The sequence below is a fragment of the Salvia hispanica genome, chromosome 1 (genome assembly GCF_029641045.1).
Source record: "Salvia hispanica isolate PSC_SH4W2 chromosome 1, Shi_PSC_v1, whole genome shotgun sequence".
Taxonomy (NCBI): Eukaryota; Viridiplantae; Streptophyta; class Magnoliopsida; order Lamiales; family Lamiaceae; genus Salvia; species Salvia hispanica.
In genome coordinates this window covers 61,089,705-61,109,109 of record NC_142692.1, presented here as the reverse complement: position 1 = coordinate 61,109,109, position 19,405 = coordinate 61,089,705, and the positions used below count along the sequence as shown (strand labels likewise).

The following is a 19,405-nucleotide window of genomic DNA, read 5'->3' as shown; positions in this document are numbered from 1 at the left end:
GTGTCTGTTTATCCATGCTTGTAGTGCTTTTTTTTCCATTTCAGTAAAACATGGTTATTGTGAAGTAAAACTTGCTCTATTTTTCTATTTCAGTAATGTAAAAATAAACATCCAGTGAACTATATGTCTTATAAAGTGAAGTATATAAACAATATAGTGAAGTTTTCATCTCATTCTTGCCCTGACAGGCAAGTGCTAGGATTGAACAAATGGCAATACGTTCAAAAGCTGAGAAGAGAAAAGCCGCTGCTCTGCGATCTCCATTCTATGAAAGAATGGTTCAGGCAAAAACAAAGTTTACCTTGCAAGAGTCACAAATATTTTTTTGGATTATGACAACACCTAAATTAAATGAGTAAGATTTATATTATAGTTCTTATTTAGAAGAAAAAATATACAAAAGAAATCTTAACACACATACATGTTTGAACAGGGACAACATATTGTATGATGATGATGTTGTAATTGTAACAAAAAGAGAATTTTGTTCACAGTTGCCGCATGAGCTAGTAGAAGTGGGTGTGATCAACGCGTGGGCATCTTATTTGAATAACATGGAAGAATACAGGGCTCTATCTTCATCGAGGCGCCTGTTTTTTACAACATACCTATGTGTAAGAATAGTATAAATTTTGAAAAATGAACTGATGGTATATGTTCATTATAAAGCATGTTTACTTCACTATATGTTCACTATAGTGAATTATTTATATCCAGATTTGACTTGTCTCATCTTTCAGCTGTATACAGTTGTACAACGGCCTGATGGGGCGGACATCAACACCACAATTGATAGATTCTGTAGCAATCTAGAAGATGAGATTAAAAAAATTCCGTATTTCAAGTGGGTCGACGTAGATTTGGTAAATATTGAATATAAAAGATTCTTTGTTATATTCACTGTTGTTTTTATTCTGAAATTGTTATCATCTTTGTAGGTGTTCTTTCCAATTTGTGCTGCGGAACATTACTACACCATATGCTTTAGATTTAGCACTAAAAGCATAGTGGTGATTGACAATTCAAAGAATGGTAGTGATGAGGACATCACAATCAATTATGGTAGCATACCTGAAACTGTGGTAAGTATACATGATATATAGTGAAGTATTTTGTGATTACAGTGAACTAGAATACTCTTTACAGTGAACTACCTCTGATATTCATGATAATATATTGCAGAGAATGTATTTTTGTCATTATTTGACAAAAATGGGTTATCACGTGCAATGCAAATCAATAAAGGATGTTACCATAAAGAGGCTAAAAATGTCTTGGAGAACAACATCAAATGCAGAAGATTGTGGAGTTTTTTTGATGAGACATATGGAATGTTATTATGGTGAGCGGGAACAAGATTGGAAATGTGGATTATCTACAAGGAGCAAGGGAATACTCCAAAGACTAAGAGCAAAGTATTGCAGCGCATTAATGTTGTCAGAAATAAACCATGAGTCATTAAAAAACATGGTAACAACATCAAAGCATTATAAAGAATGTGAGAAAAACATGGACATAGATGTGGAAAACATGATTGTAAACTTCAAGCGTTCATGAACTATTGTACAAAACTTCATTTAAATTCAATAGTTAGTTCCTATTTACTCTCGAGCTATTTACTTCACTATATGCACAATATAGTTCACTATATGCACAATATACTTCACTATATACACAATGCACATCATTGGAGTGAAGTAAAACAAAGCTAGAGTGAAGTATTACAGTGTTAGAGTGAAGTGTCTGTTTATCCATGCTTGTAGTGCTCTGTAATTCCATTTCAGTGAAGTAAAACATGGTAAGAGTGAAGTAAAACATGGTTAGACTGAAGTAAAACATGGTTAGAGTGAAGTGTCTCATCTATGATTGTAGTGCTTTGTTTTTCCATTTCAGTGAAGTAAACCATGGTAAGAGTGAAGTAAAACAAGGCTAGAGTGAAGTATTCCAGTGTTAGAGTGAAGTGTCTGTCATCTATGATTGTAGTGCTCTGTAATTCCATTTCAGTGAAGTAAAGCATGGTTAGAGTGAAGTAAAACAAGGCTAGAGTGAAGTGTCTGTCATCTATGATTGTAGTGCTTTGATTTTCGATTGCAATGAAGTAAAACATGGTAAGAGTGAAGTAAAACATGGTTAGAGTGAAGTAAAACATGGTTAGAGTGAAGTGTCTCATCTATGATTGCAGTGCTTTGTTTTTCCATTTCAGTGATGTAAAACAAGGCTAGAGTGAAGTATTCCAATGTTAGAGTGAAGTATTTGTCATCTATTCTTGTTTATTACACGATAATCAATATTACATCACTATAAATGAACCAAAACATGTAATAAGCGAACTAAAGACTTGTAAGCAGTAAAACGAACACAAATAAAATTGAATTTATTCGCAATTGAGCTTAACATAAAAACAAAGTTTGAATTGAGATAAAAATCACTCAAAAGTGTAATAAAAATGAGTCATTGGTGCTCTAAAAAGGCTACAAAGTGAACTGTTTCTTTCCAAATACTCACTGCCTCTGTTTTGCCTTCTCATTCACCTTTTTGCAGTTCCTGGAATCATGGTGTCCAATCACATGACAATTTCCACACTTTCGGCCTGGTTTCATTGCTAACTTCACTGTCGACTCCTTCTTGGATTTTCTCCTACTACCACTTCCCTTTGTACTGACAACATTAGGAGGATGAACTTCAATAATGTTTGGAACTTGTGAGCCATAGAAATTCTCAATCAATGCTCTCTTCTCTGTCGAAGACAGAACAACACTTCCAAGAAGCTGCTTCTTACCTTCTTCAATAATTGCAGTAAATGCATTGATTTGGTCAATGTTCCCTTCAATACTTTGTGCTATTTCAAAGAATAATGCATACAAGTTTTTAAATGCAATCTTCTTCTCGTCCACAACAGAGAGTATTTCTTCATCATCACAAAAGCCTCCATGTATTGGCTTCACAAACTGTGACTTCAACCATCTCCATCCACGCAAATTCTCGGGTATCAACTTAACAAACTTATATTTCAACACACAAAGTATATGGCTGCACAATAGACCAAGTCTCTCAAACTTTTTACATCCACACAAATAGGTGTCATCGCCAATGGAGTAAGTTACTGTCCATGAGTTTGAATCCTTGTCATTTATGTTATATACTTCATTCTCTCTATTGGTAGACATTCCTAGAGTTGAACAAGACAAAGAGAAACATGCATAAACTATCTCCTCTTGAATTGCATTAAAAGCACTACCACTATATATTGTTGACGCATGTTTCTCAATTTCCAATTCTGTTCGCAATATAGGCACTTTTGTTGAATCATAGTATTCAAGCTTTGCGCTATTACTTCTCTGAGCCTCCAAAGCATGGTTATAGTTCATATAAAATAGCATAAGGTTAGCCCGACACTTTGAGTACCTTTTAAAGAAGCTATTCTGTGATTCAGACAAAGATGTTGTCTTTATCAACGAGCTCATCGGAAAATCACGGAAAAAGGCTGGAACCCAAAACTTTCTAGATGCAAACATTGATGAAAACCAGTCATTATTGGCCAGCCCATATCTTTCCATTATAGCATGCCAAGATTTTTCAAATGCATCAGGCTCTATCAACTCCGACCAAACACATGCATTCAATTCCTTCTTTAGTTCTTCACTACCAAGCATGTTCTTTGGCAATTTGTCAGCAACTTTATTCATTATATACCACATGCACCACCTATGTCTCGTACTAAGAAGAACCTCTGCAATAGCAACTTTCATTCCTAAATCTTGGTCGGTTACGATTAGCTTTGGAGCCACACCCATACATTTCACAAATTGTTTAAATAACCATGAAAAGGAGTCGGCACTTTCCTTGGATAAAAGGCCAGCAGCAAATGTCACAGGGCGACCATGATTATCCTTGCCCGTAAATGGAGCAAATATCATGCAGTACCTACATGTTAAAATCACTATAAGACATAAATAATAATCACTTCACTCTAACACTGGAATACTTCACTCTAACACTGGAATACTTCACTAAAATGGAAAAACAAAGCACTACAATCATAGATGACAGACACTTCACTCTAGCCTTGTTTTACTTCACTCTAACCATGTTTTACTTCACTGAAATGGAATTACAGAGCACTACAATCATAGATGACAGACACTTCACTCTAACACTGGAATACTTCACTCTAGCCTTGTTTTACTTCACTCTTACCATGTTTTACTTCACTGAAATGGAAAAACAAAGCACTACAATCATAGATGAGACACTTCACTCTAACCATGTTTTACTTCACTCTAACCATGTTGTACTTCACTCTTACCATGTTTTACTTCACTGAAATGGAAAAACAAAGCACTGCAATCATAGATGAGACACTTCACTCTAACCATGTTTTACTTCACTCTAACCATGTTTTACTTCACTCTTACCATGTTTTACTTCACTGCAATCGAAAATCAAAGCACTACAAGCATAGATGACAAACACTTCACTCTAACACTTGAATACTTCACTCTACTCATGTTTTACTTCACAATAAGCATTTTATAAATTCTTACAATATCCGGATCGTAAACTACTAATTCGGCTGTAGGATTTTGTTCAGCTTCTTTCAATTCTGACTGAATGCATTCATCATCACCACCTATCCCCATGAACGCTTCTAATGCAGACGCAATTTGGGCATCCACATTGTCATCCTATTTTCATAACAAGAAAAGAATATCAAATATAAATACCACAATACAAATGTACTAGATATCTGTATTACCTTCAATTGTGTGTTTTGTAATCCTCCTTTAGTTAGATCAGTACAAAATTCTTTTGTCACCTGCATATAGTGGTATGTATTTAATCATAAATACAAAAACTTAAAAGGTAGATATAAACAAGAAGTAAAAAAGTATTATAAATTAAAATACAGCATCTAGAAATTTTTTTAGTTCACCCTGAATCATATGTCAAGTTTTAAAACACAACAGACCAAAATCAAAATCAAATTGTTTGCATCATTACAACACTTCAACTTACATCTTTCTTTTCCAAGTTAATATCAGGAAAAATTGATGTGCCTTCAGCCACTAGTTTGCTCTTTTCATCATAGATTTCCATCATCTTTTCCATGAGATCAATCCACTCTGGATTATCCTCTTGATCGACTTCCATAGCATGTGTCATATTATCAATTGGATTTGACACAGCTTGTTCGACTCGAGCAACCTCGACACCCACCATTCTAAGGGCAGTTACTGCTACAACCTTGAAGCAATTGATGTCTTTGCTAGTTGCCGGAGCATTCTTTATACAGTTCATCATTTTTTTAATAGAAGCTGTAGCTTCCCTTATTGAACTTTTTATTTCATCATTTGAAGAAGCTTCCTCAGTTGTTGGCAAAGTATTCCCAGGAGCTTCATTAGTGAAGGAGCTTCGGTTGTTGGAAGAGTTTTCACAGGAGCTTCATCATTTGGTGGGAGAGTATTCTCAGTGGTAGAAGGGACAGGGGCAGTGACAATGGTTGAATCATTATTGACATATAAAGCTTCAATGGAGACCGGGTCAATAATGCTTTCTATGCTTCCTCGGCCTATAACACCACCATTTTTGAATTCCAACTGGCCTCTTTCCCTAAGAAGGGAGGTTGTCCAGTTCCGGACAGTGGGAAATCTTTGAACCACCATCCTCGTCCTGTAGACAACCCTATCAACATAGCATGCCTGCAAAAAGGTTCAAACATGGATTATAAGCTGGGACGACAAATACTTCACTCTAACACTGGAATACTTCACTCTAACCATGTTTTACTTTACTGAAATGGAAAAACAAAGCACTACAATCATAGATGACAGACACTTCACTCTAACACTGGAATACTTCACTCTAACCATGTTTTACTTCACTATAAGTTGTGCTTAAATTAGAAAACTAACCAATAAGAAAGTGATGGGTCCAGTGAATGGAGTGGATTTGTTCTTTTTTTTCCAGCTATCGTGTGCTGTGATTAGCACATTCAAAACATAGTTGCACCAGTTGTACTTTCTCACATTGGAAATGTTGTCTATATAGTCCAATATTCTTCCATCACAAATCCCATTTGCAGATGGTGAGATCAGCACAGAGTCCAACAGTACAAGAAAAACTTTTTTAAACAACTCACCACCATCTACATCAGTATCAAGCTGGTCTTGCAAATCAGTTGCGTAGATTGAATTTCTGTCCTTCTTCAAAGCTTTTGCAATGTTCTGCATATCATCGTTTATGTAATACTTCTTTTCAATATTTATCTTCCACTCCCCTCTTGGCAATCCTAAGGTCGCATGCACATCCTCCTCAGTGATATGCAACGGCTCATCATCAATTAACTTGATTCTTGTGCAGTTGTCTAGATTAAAATTCTCCAGGAGTGAAAATGCCATTTCCGCAGGAATACTTCTGATCTTTAGATGGACAAGCTGCCCGAATCCCATCTCTTCCAGCGCAGCTAGTTGTCTTTTGTTCATCTTCTCTATGGCATCAACTAGATTTTTAATTCCTACCTTGACAACAAGTTTCGGTCTCCTGATTTTAATATTTTCAAAATCATCCGACACCATTTTTTTCTTTCCTTTAGCCTTATTCTGCTTCTTTGCAGCAGACTCTTCATTGTCATCATTTAAACCTTTTCTCTTTGAGCCTAGAAGAAATAATACAAAAAAAATTACTTCACTGTACTGTATCACAAACACTTCACTCTAATACTGGAATACTTCACTGCAATGGAATTACAGAGCACTACAATCATAGTTTACAGACACTTCACTCTAACACTGGAATACTTCACTCTAACCATGTTTTACTTCACTGAAATGTAATTACAGAGCACTACAATCATAGATGACAGACACTTCACTCTAACACTGGAATACTTCACTACAAGCATGTTTTACATCACTGAACTGGAAAAACAAAGCAATACAAGCATGCACAATACACTTCACTGTAAGCAAATATTGTAGTTCACTCTAACACTGGGATACTTCACTCTAGCCTTGTTTTACTTCACTCTAACCATGTTTTACTTTACTGAATGGAAAAACAGAGCACTACAATCATAGATGACAGACACTTCACTATAACACTAGAATACTTCACTCTAACACTGGAATACTTCACTGAAATGGAAAAACAAAGCACTGCAAGCATAGATGACAGACACTTAACTCTAATTTGTGCCATATACATAATATATTTCATTAAGATACTAAATAATTAAATAACTCACATTGAGGTCTATCATGAATATACTTCGACCTCTTTTCAGAATAATCAGTAGTATTTTGTTTGGAAGGTTTATCCTCCCTATTCTTCATCCTTTTCTCTGCAACATCTGCAACATTTGCAACATCTGCTTCATTTGTAGTAGAAGCTGTAGTTTTTTGTTTGGAAGGTCTATCCTCCCAATTTTTCATCCTTCTCTCGGCATTAAGTGTTTCATCCTCCTGATTCTTCATTCTTTTCTCGACAACAATTGCTTCATTTGCTGAATCTTTATGACCTTTCATTTGTTCTATAGAAATACATAAAATTAGAATATTCTTTCTTTTCATATGCATATAGAATCAAAAGACTGAAATTATTTCATGAAACCTTTAAGTATGTCGATTGGTACAATCTCAGCCGCAATTTCTGCCAACCTTTTTTCCACTGAAATATCAAGCATAATACAAAAAATTTTACTTCATTGTAGATAACAAACACTTCACTCTAACCATGGACTACTTCACTCTAACCACGTTTTACTTCACTGAAATGGAAAAACAAAGCACTAGAAGCATAGATGACAGAAACTTCACTATAACACTAAAATACTTCACTCTAACCATGTTTTACTTCACTGAATTGATAAAACAGAGCACTACAAGCATAGATGACATACACTTCACTCTAACACTGGACTACTTCACTCTAACCATGTTTTACTTCACTCTAACCATGTTTTACTTCACTGAAATGGAAAAACAAAGCACTACAAGAATAGATGACAACCACTTCACTATAGCACTAGAATAGTGTAATACTTCACAAACACTTCACTCTAATAATGTAATACTTCACTAAATGAAAAACAGAGTATGTATTTTTTAATGTAATACTTCACTAATAATGTAATACTCACGATCGGAGTCAACAGTTGTTGTTTTTCTTTTTTTCTCTCGATCAAAACCTACACAAAAAAATAGAAGTAGTTAACTGTAGTGATTAACTGTAAGCAAATGTTCATATGTTTGAATTTGCAGAATTCTCAAAACTAACTTTTATTCTAAAACTAAATCTAAATTAGAATGAGAAATCTAAATCATAAACTAGTAGAACAACTTGCATGTTGAAAAATCTTTCTGATTTGGATTCATTGTTCGACTAGAAGGCGACGGCGATTGCAGACGCGATGGATGGAAACGGCGGCGATTGCAGGAACGAGAAGACGGCGGCGATTGCAGGAACGAGAAGACGGCGGCGATGGATGGAGACGACGGGAAGAACAGTGAAGGCGGGATCGATTGATTTGCGTAATTAAAATTGTTAACCTAATTTTATTAGTGAAATGTCCATTATACCCCCGCCTTGTATGGTGAAGTAAATTTGTGTTAGAGTGAACTGATTTCTCCTTTAAATTCGAAAATCACATGTGTTAAAACTAGCCCTTGATTTTCTTAATCTTGTGGCTGTGATTTGTTCTCTAGTTATATACTTAAGGGGCATTTGCCACATATCACTACTCTATATAGATATATATAAGTGGAACTCATAATCCACTAACTTATCTAATCCACTTCTCATTACATTTCTTAAAACTCGTGCCCTAACTAATTAGGACTCTTAAGTAGGGACGGAGGGAGTATTGGATTTTGTCCCATAATATTTTAATGAAAATGTCTCACACATTTATAGAAGGCGCCGTAACAGCACGTACACTATTGTCTATACTCTATACAGAATAAGAATACAGTAATAAAGCATGTTGTCTCCAATGCCAAAAATCGTTTGCGTTCATGTTTTTTTATTTCAAACTGGCAATCTCCTTATCCTCTGCCCCAAAAAATCCCCAAAATCTCCATACCAATTGTTGAAGAAACTGCGAGTCCGAATCCAAACCTCTGCTTCATCCTCCTCCTCGATCAGTTTCTGGCGCATCCAAAGCAGCAATTCAGCGGTCGAGAGCAATCCAAAAACTACGTAGACACATAGGGCGGCGGAATCCGGGAGGAAAACCGACAACAGAGCCGCGACTGCAGCGTAGCCGGAGGAGACGATCAGATGGTGCGCGAGGCGGTGGAGAGAGGGGAAACTGAGCGCAACGGCGCAGGCGAGGTAGTGCAGGGCGGAGGTGGCGACGGCGACGCGCATTGCGATTGGATGCGTGGAGAATGGGGACTGACTCGGATCGTGAATCCACTGGTATTTGAGCTGGAGGAAGACTTGGAGAGTGAGGATTGCGGAGGTGGTGAGCTCGCTCAAGTGCGGGCTGGGGTACTGATCGGAGATGTAGCATTGTGCAGTGAGAAATGCGGCGGCGAAGTGACCGGAGATGGAGACGAAGAAGCGGAAGAGGATTCCGAACGACGTCGTTGCTGGTGCGGTGTTTCCTGCGTTTCGCGGCATTGTGTTTGTGTGTTTGTTAGAGAGAGAGAGAGAAAGTGGTTTTAGGGAGATTCAATATATAGAACAGAAAAACGGATATCTGAAAGTCGTGATAATCACTTTCAGATCAAATCAATTTCGGTGGTTCTACCAAAGTTATTTGATCGGATAAAATTCAGAAAATGCAGAAGATTCATATGTGTATTCGAGATTACAGAACCAGAAGAATTGATCAGATTATGAAGAAGACGAACAGGTGCAGCTGCTGACGAAATAGTGCATCTGTTGGGGAAATTAACCGAAAATAACTAATTTTCAAAAGTTTCCGAAATTGCAAAATAGTCCTTTGTCAGAAATTATATTTTCGGATGAATTTCTAATACAACAACTTCGTCGGAAATAAACAATTTCCAAGCTGGCCCCGCCAGGGGCTGCCGCCCCTTGGACCCCGCTACCCGGGGGCGCTGCCCCCGGACTCCTGTTCATCTGTTTAGGGGCTTCGCCCCTAATATCATAATGAATTCAAATAAGCGTGCACTCCGCACTTCCATACTTAAATGATGTATCATTATTAGGGGTGTGCATTCGAGTTTCGGTTCGGTTTTTCGCCCAAACCGAACCGAACCCGAAAAACCGAATTTAGGGTAAAACTAAAACCGAACCGAAATCGAAAACCGAAAAGCCGAAAACCGAAAAACCGAAAACCGAACTTAAAAACCCGAATTAAACCGAAAAACCGAAATTGTTTTGAATTTCAACCAAAAACCGAAAAACCGAAATTGTATGGAAAAACCGAAAAAACCGAAAAAGAAAAGAAATCATCAAACCATAACATAATTAACATCCATCAACCAAAATTAGCATCCATCAACCAATAAAATGTGAATATTTAAGTCATAACAACAAATACAACCAAAATAAAATTTCAAACCAAGTGTTCACTCTTTAATGGAGTAGTATCTTCCAAGTTTCAAATATTCTATTGGATAATTTAGAAAATAAGGATGGCTGGAAGGAGACGAGTTGTCGGGTGGAGGGCGCCGGCGTGAAGACTCGGGTGGAGGGTGTCGGCGTCGGGTTTGGAGCACGGCTGGAGTGGAGGGGAGTCGGGTGAAGGGGCGCCGGCGTCGGATTTGGACTGTGGAGCACGATTGGAGGTCGGAGGAGATGGGTGGAGAAGAGATGGGCGACGGATTGAATTTGGAGATGGAGAAATTTGATTTTGGAGAAGAGGAGGCGTGATTTTGGAGAAGAGGATTAGGGTTGGAGCTTTAAATACCAAGTATTATATATATATTAAAATAAAATTCGGTTTTTCGGTTTTTCGATTTGGTTTTTTTACAAAACCGAACCGAACCGAAAAATCGAAATTTTTAAGATTTCAAAACCGAACCGAACCGAAAAACCGAAAAAACCGAACCGAATTTCAAATTTCCGGTTTGGTTCGGTTCGGATATTCGGTTTTCGGTTTTTTTGCTCACCCCTAATCATTATAATAAATAATGATCAATCAAGTTAATCCAATTAAACTAAAATATCTAAAAGGGGACGAGGGAAGAATATTGTGTTTGAGTTCTAGTTTATGATGTTTCTATAATTCTATTTATAATAGTTGTTGATTTGGAAAGTTACAATATGATACTGTTTATTTTATTTTTAATAAGAGGTGTAAGGAATTCAACATTTTAAGGAAGTGGCGATGTATTGAGAATGGAGAATAGGGTGGTCTTTTAGAAAAGTTTCAAAAGGTTCGTTTTTGAGGGTTATAGAGTGACTTTTGCTGTTTTTCTGTTTTAGCGCTAATTTCATGTAACTTTTTTAAATATTACTCCTCCGTCTATGAAAATTTGTCCCAATTTTCCATTTCCGTCCGTCCCCCAAAATTTGTCCCATTTCACTTTAACCATTTTTGGTAGTGGACCCCATATTCCACTAACTCATTCCTACTCACATTTTATTATAAAACTAATATATAAAAGTAGGACCCACAATCCACTAACTGTTTCAACTCACTTTCCATTACATTTCTTAAAACCCGTGCCCGGTCAAACTGGGACGAATTTTCGTGGACGGAGGGAGTAATATTTTCACACTGAATTGTTATATAATATTATGAATTTGTAGAAAAACTTATCAAAGATGAAAGTGGACTGATTTTGTGAAAATCAATAAAATGGAAAAGAAAGACTATTATTTGGGGATGGAGGAAAGTGGACTGATTTTGTGGAAATCAATAAAATGGAAAAGAAAGACTATTATTTGGGGATGGAGGAAGTATATACCAACATTAGAGTTTATGAAAAAAATTAATATTTTAAAAAGTTACATAGTATTGCTAATGACCCTTTATTTTAAAGATAATTAATAATGATTTCCCCTTTTTAATAACTCAACCCACTATCTATATATTGGATAAAGGATAACAACTTTGTCAACATTTCATTGTCAGAGTTTTTACTTTTTTTTGAAGGTGTGGGAAATTTCAAATGTGATGGACTCCCGATGGATGAAAAGGAGAAGGTCATTCGAAAAGGTTCAAAACTTTATTCATATGTTGTATGTTAGAGGAAGAGAGCATGGCCCACCGTGCATAAAATTTAATCTGGCCTATTCATGATCAATTAATTTTAAATATTTATATAGTTAAATCTGGTCTATTATTTAAAAGTAAAACGAAATACAATATTTGTAATTTGTGACTTATTTATAGTAGCCGAGTATCAATTTTTAAAACAATTTTTGCACAATTTATATATTACCGGTACTGACTTCTTACGCTTGAATTATATAGCGCATGATTGAATTATGTAATGAGGTGAAGGGGTGTGATCAATTGCTAACTTTTTTAAGTTGTCAATTTGCTAACGCATCAATGCAGTGTATTAAAAATGTCAATACGATGACATTAAAATGTCAACCTATAATTTTGTTGAACTTCAATATAATGTGTTGATATTATGTGTTGACATTTTGATGTCACTGTGTTGACATTTTTAATACATTGTATTGATGAGTTAGCAGAGTTCGCAACTTAAATAGTTCGCAATATAATGCACCCCTGAGGTGAATGATATATTGATTATGCTTAAAATTTATAAATATTCAAATTGATACCTATAATTCATAAATATTATAAGTAAGGCCAAAACTCGCCTTTTATATATGTATATATTGGAGCCTCCAATATGTTCATATCGTTAGGAATGGAATATTGTATACGCATGTTTCGAGACAAATGATTACTTGTATCAAATGGTTACTTGTATATGGAAATTTTATCATATCGTTATTATTTGTTACGAGAAGAGGTAATTTTATCATATTGAATTTTACTTATTTATTAAATGCTTTGCATTTATGTCTTAAATTGAAGGAATCGAGGTCTTCTGCATTGTAGACCGGTTGTGGACCATCTCATCATAGTTGGTGAAATAGTCGATTCCTTGAGGTAAAACATTACTATTTCACATTGATTTTATTGCATAATTAATAAAATAAGAAAAAAAATTGCTAAAATAATCGAGAGAAGGAGAAAAATTAGTGAAAGATAGACGAAGAGAAAAAGATAGTGTATTGTGAGATTCATACTCCCTCCGTCCCGGAGTATTAGACTCACTTCTTTTGGGCACATGATTTAAGGAATTGATATTTAAATAGTTAAAGTGGAGAGAGTAAAGTATGAGAGAGGGAAAAAATAGGGGAGAGAAGAGAGAAAAAAGTAGGTGGAGAATAAAATAAGATAGATGCTTTTTGCTAAAAATGAAAATAGGTCACTTATAGTGGGACACTCCAAAAAGGAAAGTTGGTCTAATACCTTGGGACGGAGGGAGTATCATAAAATATAAAAAGTTAAAAAAATTATTTTAAAAAAATGCAAAAAAATAAAAATAATTTCTACTTTTAAGACACATTAATAAATTATAAGGAATTTGTCTTTGTTTTCATTATCACCGATCACCATAAAAGAATACTAAAAGATAATTTGTTAACATGCGACAAAGAGCAAAGGCCTATCTTTGGAGCCAAAAATCATCCACAAATCCATTAGCAACCCAATCCCCTCCTCCCCATGGCCACCACCATCCCAAACTCAACCGCATTCCTCCGCCGCATCGCCGCCCACCGACCAATCCACTCCGCCCACGACACGCCACCACTCCCACGGCGCAAAATCATCACCACATTCGTCACATCCTTAGCTCTGGCCCTGCAACTCCAGCCCCCCACCGCCGTCGCCCAGAGCTGGGGCACGCGCTCCTTTCTCTGGGAGAAGTACTTCGAGCCCGGGCTGTCCCCCGAGGACGCGGTGGCCCGGATCCGGCAGACGGCCGAGGGCCTCCACGACCTCCGCGGCATGCTCGAGAGCATGTCGTGGAGGTATGTCATTTTCTACATTCGAGTGAAACAATCTTATCTCTCTAAAGACATGCCCACGGCCATGGAAATGGTGCCCGAAATTCAAAGAAAGTCTTATGTCGAAAAGGCTAATGAGTTGGTGGATAACATGGCTGAGGTATGTCTCAACTTTAAGATTATTGATTTGTGTCTTAATTCGGATTAATAAAATTTGATTTAGATCCCATTTTTAACACAATTTGGTTACCTTGTTGGGTTAATTAATGTGCATATTTTGGATTATTCAAACATTTTGACGATATGTTTTGTTTTGGTAAATGCAGTTTGATTACTACGTTCGGACGCCCAAGGTTTATGAGTCGTATGTATACTACGAGAAGACATTGAAATCTATAGATGACCTTGTCGCATTTTTAGCATAATTACTAGTAACTTCTTAATTTGTGTATATTGAATACGAGAATTGGAAACAAAATTGTGTTCGTTTTATTTGTAGTTGTTACTTTGATTAAGTTGTGTTGTGCAAATTGCGATTTATAATCAGAATGATCAACACGGGAACTCGGTTAGGAGAAAGAGCTTATTTAGTTTATATATTCCATATCAGTTGTTCTCAAAACCGATGTGGGACATTGAGTCCGTAGCAATCGATCCTTCTTTATGGGTCTGTTGTCATGGCAACATCCTCATTGGTCACAGCCACGTTGGTCATGGCGTTGGTCATGGCTGGTTCTTTGCCAGGTCAACACTCCAAGTTCTCATTGGTCAAGGCGGGCAAAGGTTCTTTGCCGGGTCAACACTCCGAGTCGGCTCCAAACGTACTTATTGGTCACGACGAGTTCTTTGCCCGACCAACACTCGGAACCGTTTGAACTCTCAATGAAAGAGCCAATGATATAGACCAAACATGAGACTTAGCACAAAAAACTAACATATTAGGAGTGAGAGCCATTTTAATCTTTATATCCAATACCAATCGTTCTCATAACCAATGTAGGACATTGAATCCGTAACGCTGAGTATCATTAGTCATATACTTCTGTCGATATTTTCTTCAACAAAAATTCTATGTACAAAGTACAATAATGGAGTTACAACATAATCTGATTATATATATTGTGTGTGGAGCTACAAAAGCCTCGTGATCATTTATGAAAAAGTAGCGTTCCTAATTAAACTGCATTATTAAAGAAATAAAGACAAAAAAGTCCAAGAGCTCCAGATCATTGTTGCCGTTTCTTTATCTGAGATAAAAGTAGTCGTTTCTTTATCTGAGATAAAAGTAGTGACCCTAATTATACTTTACTTCCCCCGTCTATGAAATATTGTCCAACTTTCACTTGGTGCGAATTTTAAGAGATGTGAAGAAAATGAATTGAAAAAGTTAGTGGAACTATGGTCCCATATTTATATATTAGTTTTATAATATAATGTGAGTGTAAAGAGTTAGTGGAAAGTGAGGTCCATTTACCAAAAACAGAAAAAAACAAAATGGACGACTTTTCATAGACGAATTAAAATAGCAAAATTTTATAACATTTTACGGACAGGAGGAGTATTATCAAAGAAACCAATAGAAAGAATCTAGGGGTATAGTGGAATGGCATGGTACTTGTCATCCTAAATCAAATTATCGGGCTCAGACTAGCTGTCCCACCCTTAGAAGTTAAATGGGCCCATTAAACAAATAGGTTCCAAATGGGCCCCAAGCCCAAACAACCACTACCAATTGATTCCTTATTCCATGTGAGCTTCAACTCAACTCCAACGCAATCTTTCTTTTCATACAAAAATTAGCTACACTTTTTTCAGCACTTCCAGTTTCAGGTACGCTCCTCAGCATCATTTCTTCTCTTTAGTTATATATGCTTCTCTTGATTTTTCACTTGTTTTACTTCTACGGATCAAGTTCTATACTAATCGAAGTTATTTCTTTTCCTTTTATTTTGGTAAAATGAAGCATATTCTTCTCTTGTATGCTGTGATCACTAGTAACCTTTTTCGTTGATATAGCTGATTTTATTGTTTTTCTTGATGGAGATCAAAGAATGATTTTAATACAAAATTGGCAGAGTTGGAACAGGCCTTAAGATTCTTGATTGCATTATTTACTGAAGTATGAGGAATATTGGATTGTTGTTACATCCATAACTATATTTAATTAAAGAAATAGACGGTATTTAATGACTAATTATGATGATGGTGGTGGTGGTGGTGATGATGATGATGATGATGATGATGATGATGATGATGAACACAGGCTATAGAATTTGATCATGATGAACACAAGATAATAAAAAAAAAGGGAAATTGAGATGGGGTGATTTGTGCGAATCATATTTTTTGACAGAAATATTGTTCAATTTTTGGTTTCTTAATTGGTGTTGATAGTGTTAATTACTCTCCCAGCAGAAGGTGTATTTGTTTGTGGGGCAAGCATAGAAACATGGCTGAGAGAGATGACGAAGAGAAGAAAAATATTGCGGACACTACTCCTCAAGAAGGTGAGGAGGCTGAGAATTTGCCGACAGAAGCACCAAGAGATGTCGATACGTGTGCTGAAAACCAAATGCCCTCACAGCAAAAGGAGGTATACTTATGAATAATTTCTCTCTCTTGTGTAGTTTAGGTATATATGGCCTCGATTGAATAGTTTAGAGCTATGGTTTGATGAGCATTGTGTAGATTTAGTTCAATTTGATCATTGGTATGAATCTTGGCATTGAGTCTCTCACTCTTTTGGTAGGAGGAGATCATCAAGAAGAAGTATGGTGGCTTGACAGCGAAGAAGCCCCCGTTGATTTCTAAGGTAACACCCCCTCGTTGCTTCAAGAGTTTGTGGTGATAATCATGGATTTGATATGAATTGTCATTGCCAAAGTGATATCCCAACATGGCTTTTTCTCGAATGTATGTGTTGACAGGATCACGAACGCGCTTTCTTTGACTCCGCGGATTGGGCTTTGGGCAAAGTAAGTAGTGTTGTTGTCTAGTATGTTTGATTCATATATATAACATAGATATCACAATCTAGCCTTGTGTATGTTACTGCAGAAGAGCAAAGGACCAATCGAGGCTCTTCGGCCTAAACTGCAGGTATTCGAACATCTCCTTAGTGTGTTTTTTACCATTGAATTCAGACAACTTAAAATCTGCTGATTTAGTATTTTGAGGCTGTCTGAAAATTTCATCAGTAAGAATTATGAAATGTTTTGTTCAACTTTGACAGCCGTCGCCTCACCACCAAGCGCGTTCAAGGTCGCCCTGTGCCCCTGCAGACGACACTGAAGGTGACAGCATCGATCAACAAGATGATGGTGATGTGAACAGCGGCATTTCTTTAGAGGCAGGTGAGAATCTGCCGGGATGAGATCTTCGAGTTCAAGATACCGATGTGTTTAAGCTTCCAACCGAGATGGTGTTTGCATTTTGTGGTGTTTGAAGACCAATTTGTGACAAATAAGTGATGGAAGGAACAGAGGAATGTGGTTGCGAAAATATGAGGAATTTGGACAATGCATTGAGCTAATGTATATGTGATGCACAAATATTGGTTAACCTAAAAATGTATTTACCAGTATATTTTAATTTAGCATGTTAATTTTGATTTTTGGCATGCCAAATATGAGAAAATTCAAATACCCCTATATTCGTATTTTAAAAAATTAAATTAAATGAAAATTAGAAAATACTGAAAATTCATATATTTACACGCAAATAGTAGTAATAGACAAGTAAAATTGTCCCAAATTGTATTTTACCTTTTGCCTTTTTTCTTTAATTTAACATAAACGATATTTTTATGTTTTTTAATTGCAACTTATACACACTCATTTGATTCAAATCCTAGAAAGAAGAAAAAGGAAATTCATGTCACCATGTTATGGTATTCGTCTTATGTTAGCATGCTAATAATGCGTAATATTTTTATGCAAGTACATGATATTCATACTAATATTAATAATCTAGGAATTTAAGTACTATAGTAATAAATTTTGACTTTAATTTATAGAGAGATTAGATATAAAAGTAGTAGTTACATGCTAAAAACATAGTAATAGCATTATCAAACACAATAGGAGTATATATCTAGCATAGACATTTCTCCATGAAAGTGACAAATTCATGAAAATCAATGAATCCATCACTATTTTGATCAAAAGGTTTGATCATCTCCCTGCATTCATCCAAACTGCAATGTTCCTTCAAACCTAAGCTAAGGACAACTCTCAGCAAATCTGCAGCGCCGACAAAACCATCCTCGTCCACATCAAACACCTTAAATGTCTCCTTAATCTCCTCAAAACTGGGCTCTTCCTCCTCAAACAGCCCCACTAAATCTTCTTCACCTAGATTGCTCTTATTCTCACAATCATCCAATCCCACCATTCCAACTCTATTTAACATCGAGTTGATTTCTGCCAATGGGATTTTTTCAGAGATTTCTATGCAGCTGTGGACTGCCTCTGAAAGATTGGATTTTTCTCTGTTTTTTCCCCAAAAATTATTCCATTTCCCTGATAAAAGAATTGGGAAATCATGGAGGAAAAAATGGATTCTTGAAAAACAATCCTCGATGTCAGTGATAAAAAATTTGAATCCGAACACTAGCAAATTTGAAAAAGTATTTGCCAGTCTCAACTCCATTGGAATACTCTAGTAGGAGTAGTATTTTTTTTCTTGTGAGGAGTGGGGTTGGTTGGGTGTGTTAAATTTGTTTGGGATATGACGATACTAAGTAATGTTGGTATTTATAAACATACAAAATAGTTGACATCAATTTTTAATAAGTATCGTGTGGCGTGAAATTAATGCTATATTTAATGTAGGGTAAACTTTGGATTTGATTCGGCAAAATTTCCAAGAAAATTTTTTTGGGTAGACAGTGTGAAAATGGACTGAGCAGTTATTTATATTTGAAAATATATATGTTGTATATGTGTTAGCAATTAAGAAGTACTAGTATTTGATTTAGGCCGATCGACATGAAATTATATTTTAAGTATGTGTGTGTGAATAAATTAAACAATGAGTTGAAGTAGTTGAGGAGTGTAAGGAATAGGGTTAGGTTATGGAAATTGTTGATGAAATTTCCTAGAAATTACTATATGATTTAATGAATTAATACGAAGATTCCAAGAAACTTCTCCGTTGATTAAGTGGAAAATTACACTGTCCACACACGTATTCAATTTTTATTTTCTTTTCTTTTATTTCGTTCTTGGTTGTGATGTTTGAGGAGCATTGAAAATTGAATGGTTTTTGTGAGGTTGATATAATAGGAGTATGATTTTTCATCCACTTTTTAATTTTGCTACATGTTCATCAATGATATATGGAATTTTGGTTTAGTTTCGCAATAGGTGGTAAAAAAGTTAATAACTATCAAAATCAACATTTTTAAGAAGCTGATAGATTAGCTAAATACAACTAAATATTTAAGAAAATA

General features: G+C 35.9%; 4 protein-coding genes across 6 annotated transcripts; 3 read left to right on the top strand and 1 right to left on the bottom strand.

Moving 5' to 3' along the window:
- The first annotated feature begins 275 nt into the window (after positions 1-275).
- On the top strand, positions 276-1,557 carry LOC148934308 (uncharacterized). Its single transcript, XM_089062260.1, has 5 exons — positions 276-355; positions 434-614; positions 741-863; positions 939-1,082; positions 1,183-1,557. Exons 1-5 carry the CDS (start codon positions 276-278, stop codon positions 1,555-1,557), a joined length of 903 nt encoding a protein of 300 aa, XP_088918386.1.
- Positions 1,558-2,501: 944 nt separating this feature from the next.
- Positions 2,502-3,917, bottom strand: LOC148934307 (protein FAR1-RELATED SEQUENCE 5-like). Its single transcript, XM_089062259.1, has one exon. It carries the CDS (start codon positions 3,915-3,917, stop codon positions 2,502-2,504), a length of 1,416 nt encoding a protein of 471 aa, XP_088918385.1.
- Positions 3,918-13,574: 9,657 nt separating this feature from the next.
- On the top strand, positions 13,575-14,445 carry PNSL2 (PsbQ-like 2). Its single transcript, XM_089062156.1, has 2 exons — positions 13,575-14,113; positions 14,280-14,445. Exons 1-2 carry the CDS (start codon positions 13,670-13,672, stop codon positions 14,376-14,378), a joined length of 543 nt encoding a protein of 180 aa, XP_088918282.1. The 5' UTR covers positions 13,575-13,669; the 3' UTR covers positions 14,379-14,445.
- Positions 14,446-15,659: 1,214 nt separating this feature from the next.
- On the top strand, positions 15,660-17,566 carry LOC148934305 (uncharacterized). Of its 3 annotated transcripts, none has more exons than XM_089062340.1 (6): positions 15,660-15,783; positions 16,366-16,546; positions 16,703-16,765; positions 16,881-16,928; positions 17,011-17,052; positions 17,186-17,566. In XM_089062340.1, exons 2-6 carry the CDS (start codon positions 16,403-16,405, stop codon positions 17,324-17,326), a joined length of 438 nt encoding a protein of 145 aa, XP_088918466.1. In that variant the 5' UTR covers positions 15,660-15,783; positions 16,366-16,402; the 3' UTR covers positions 17,327-17,566. The 3 variants fall into 3 exon arrangements, with proteins under 3 accessions (XP_088918466.1, XP_088918467.1, XP_088918468.1); XM_089062341.1 differs by having other exon boundaries at positions 15,681-15,783; positions 16,369-16,546; XM_089062342.1 differs by lacking the exon at positions 15,660-15,783 and adding an exon at positions 15,838-15,905 and having other exon boundaries at positions 16,369-16,546.
- The last annotated feature ends 1,839 nt before the right edge of the window (positions 17,567-19,405 follow it).

Excerpts from the sequence above, each read along its gene's own strand:
- LOC148934307 (XM_089062259.1), bottom strand. The coding sequence starts at position 3,917 with ATGATATTTGCTCCATTTACGGGCAAGGATAATCATGGTCGCCCTGTG.
- LOC148934305 (XM_089062340.1), top strand. The coding sequence starts at position 16,403 with ATGGCTGAGAGAGATGACGAAGAGAAGAAAAATATTGCGGACACTACT. Across the intron at positions 16,766-16,880 it reads AGCCCCCGTTGATTTCTAAG|GATCACGAACGCGCTTTCTT; the intron begins GTAACACCCCCT and ends ATGTGTTGACAG. Across the intron at positions 17,053-17,185 it reads CTCTTCGGCCTAAACTGCAG|CCGTCGCCTCACCACCAAGC; the intron begins GTATTCGAACAT and ends CAACTTTGACAG.
- PNSL2 (XM_089062156.1), top strand. The coding sequence starts at position 13,670 with ATGGCCACCACCATCCCAAACTCAACCGCATTCCTCCGCCGCATCGCC. Across the intron at positions 14,114-14,279 it reads TGGTGGATAACATGGCTGAG|TTTGATTACTACGTTCGGAC; the intron begins GTATGTCTCAAC and ends TGGTAAATGCAG.
- LOC148934308 (XM_089062260.1), top strand. The coding sequence starts at position 276 with ATGGTTCAGGCAAAAACAAAGTTTACCTTGCAAGAGTCACAAATATTT. Across the intron at positions 356-433 it reads ACAACACCTAAATTAAATGA|GGACAACATATTGTATGATG; the intron begins GTAAGATTTATA and ends ATGTTTGAACAG. Across the intron at positions 1,083-1,182 it reads GTAGCATACCTGAAACTGTG|AGAATGTATTTTTGTCATTA; the intron begins GTAAGTATACAT and ends AATATATTGCAG.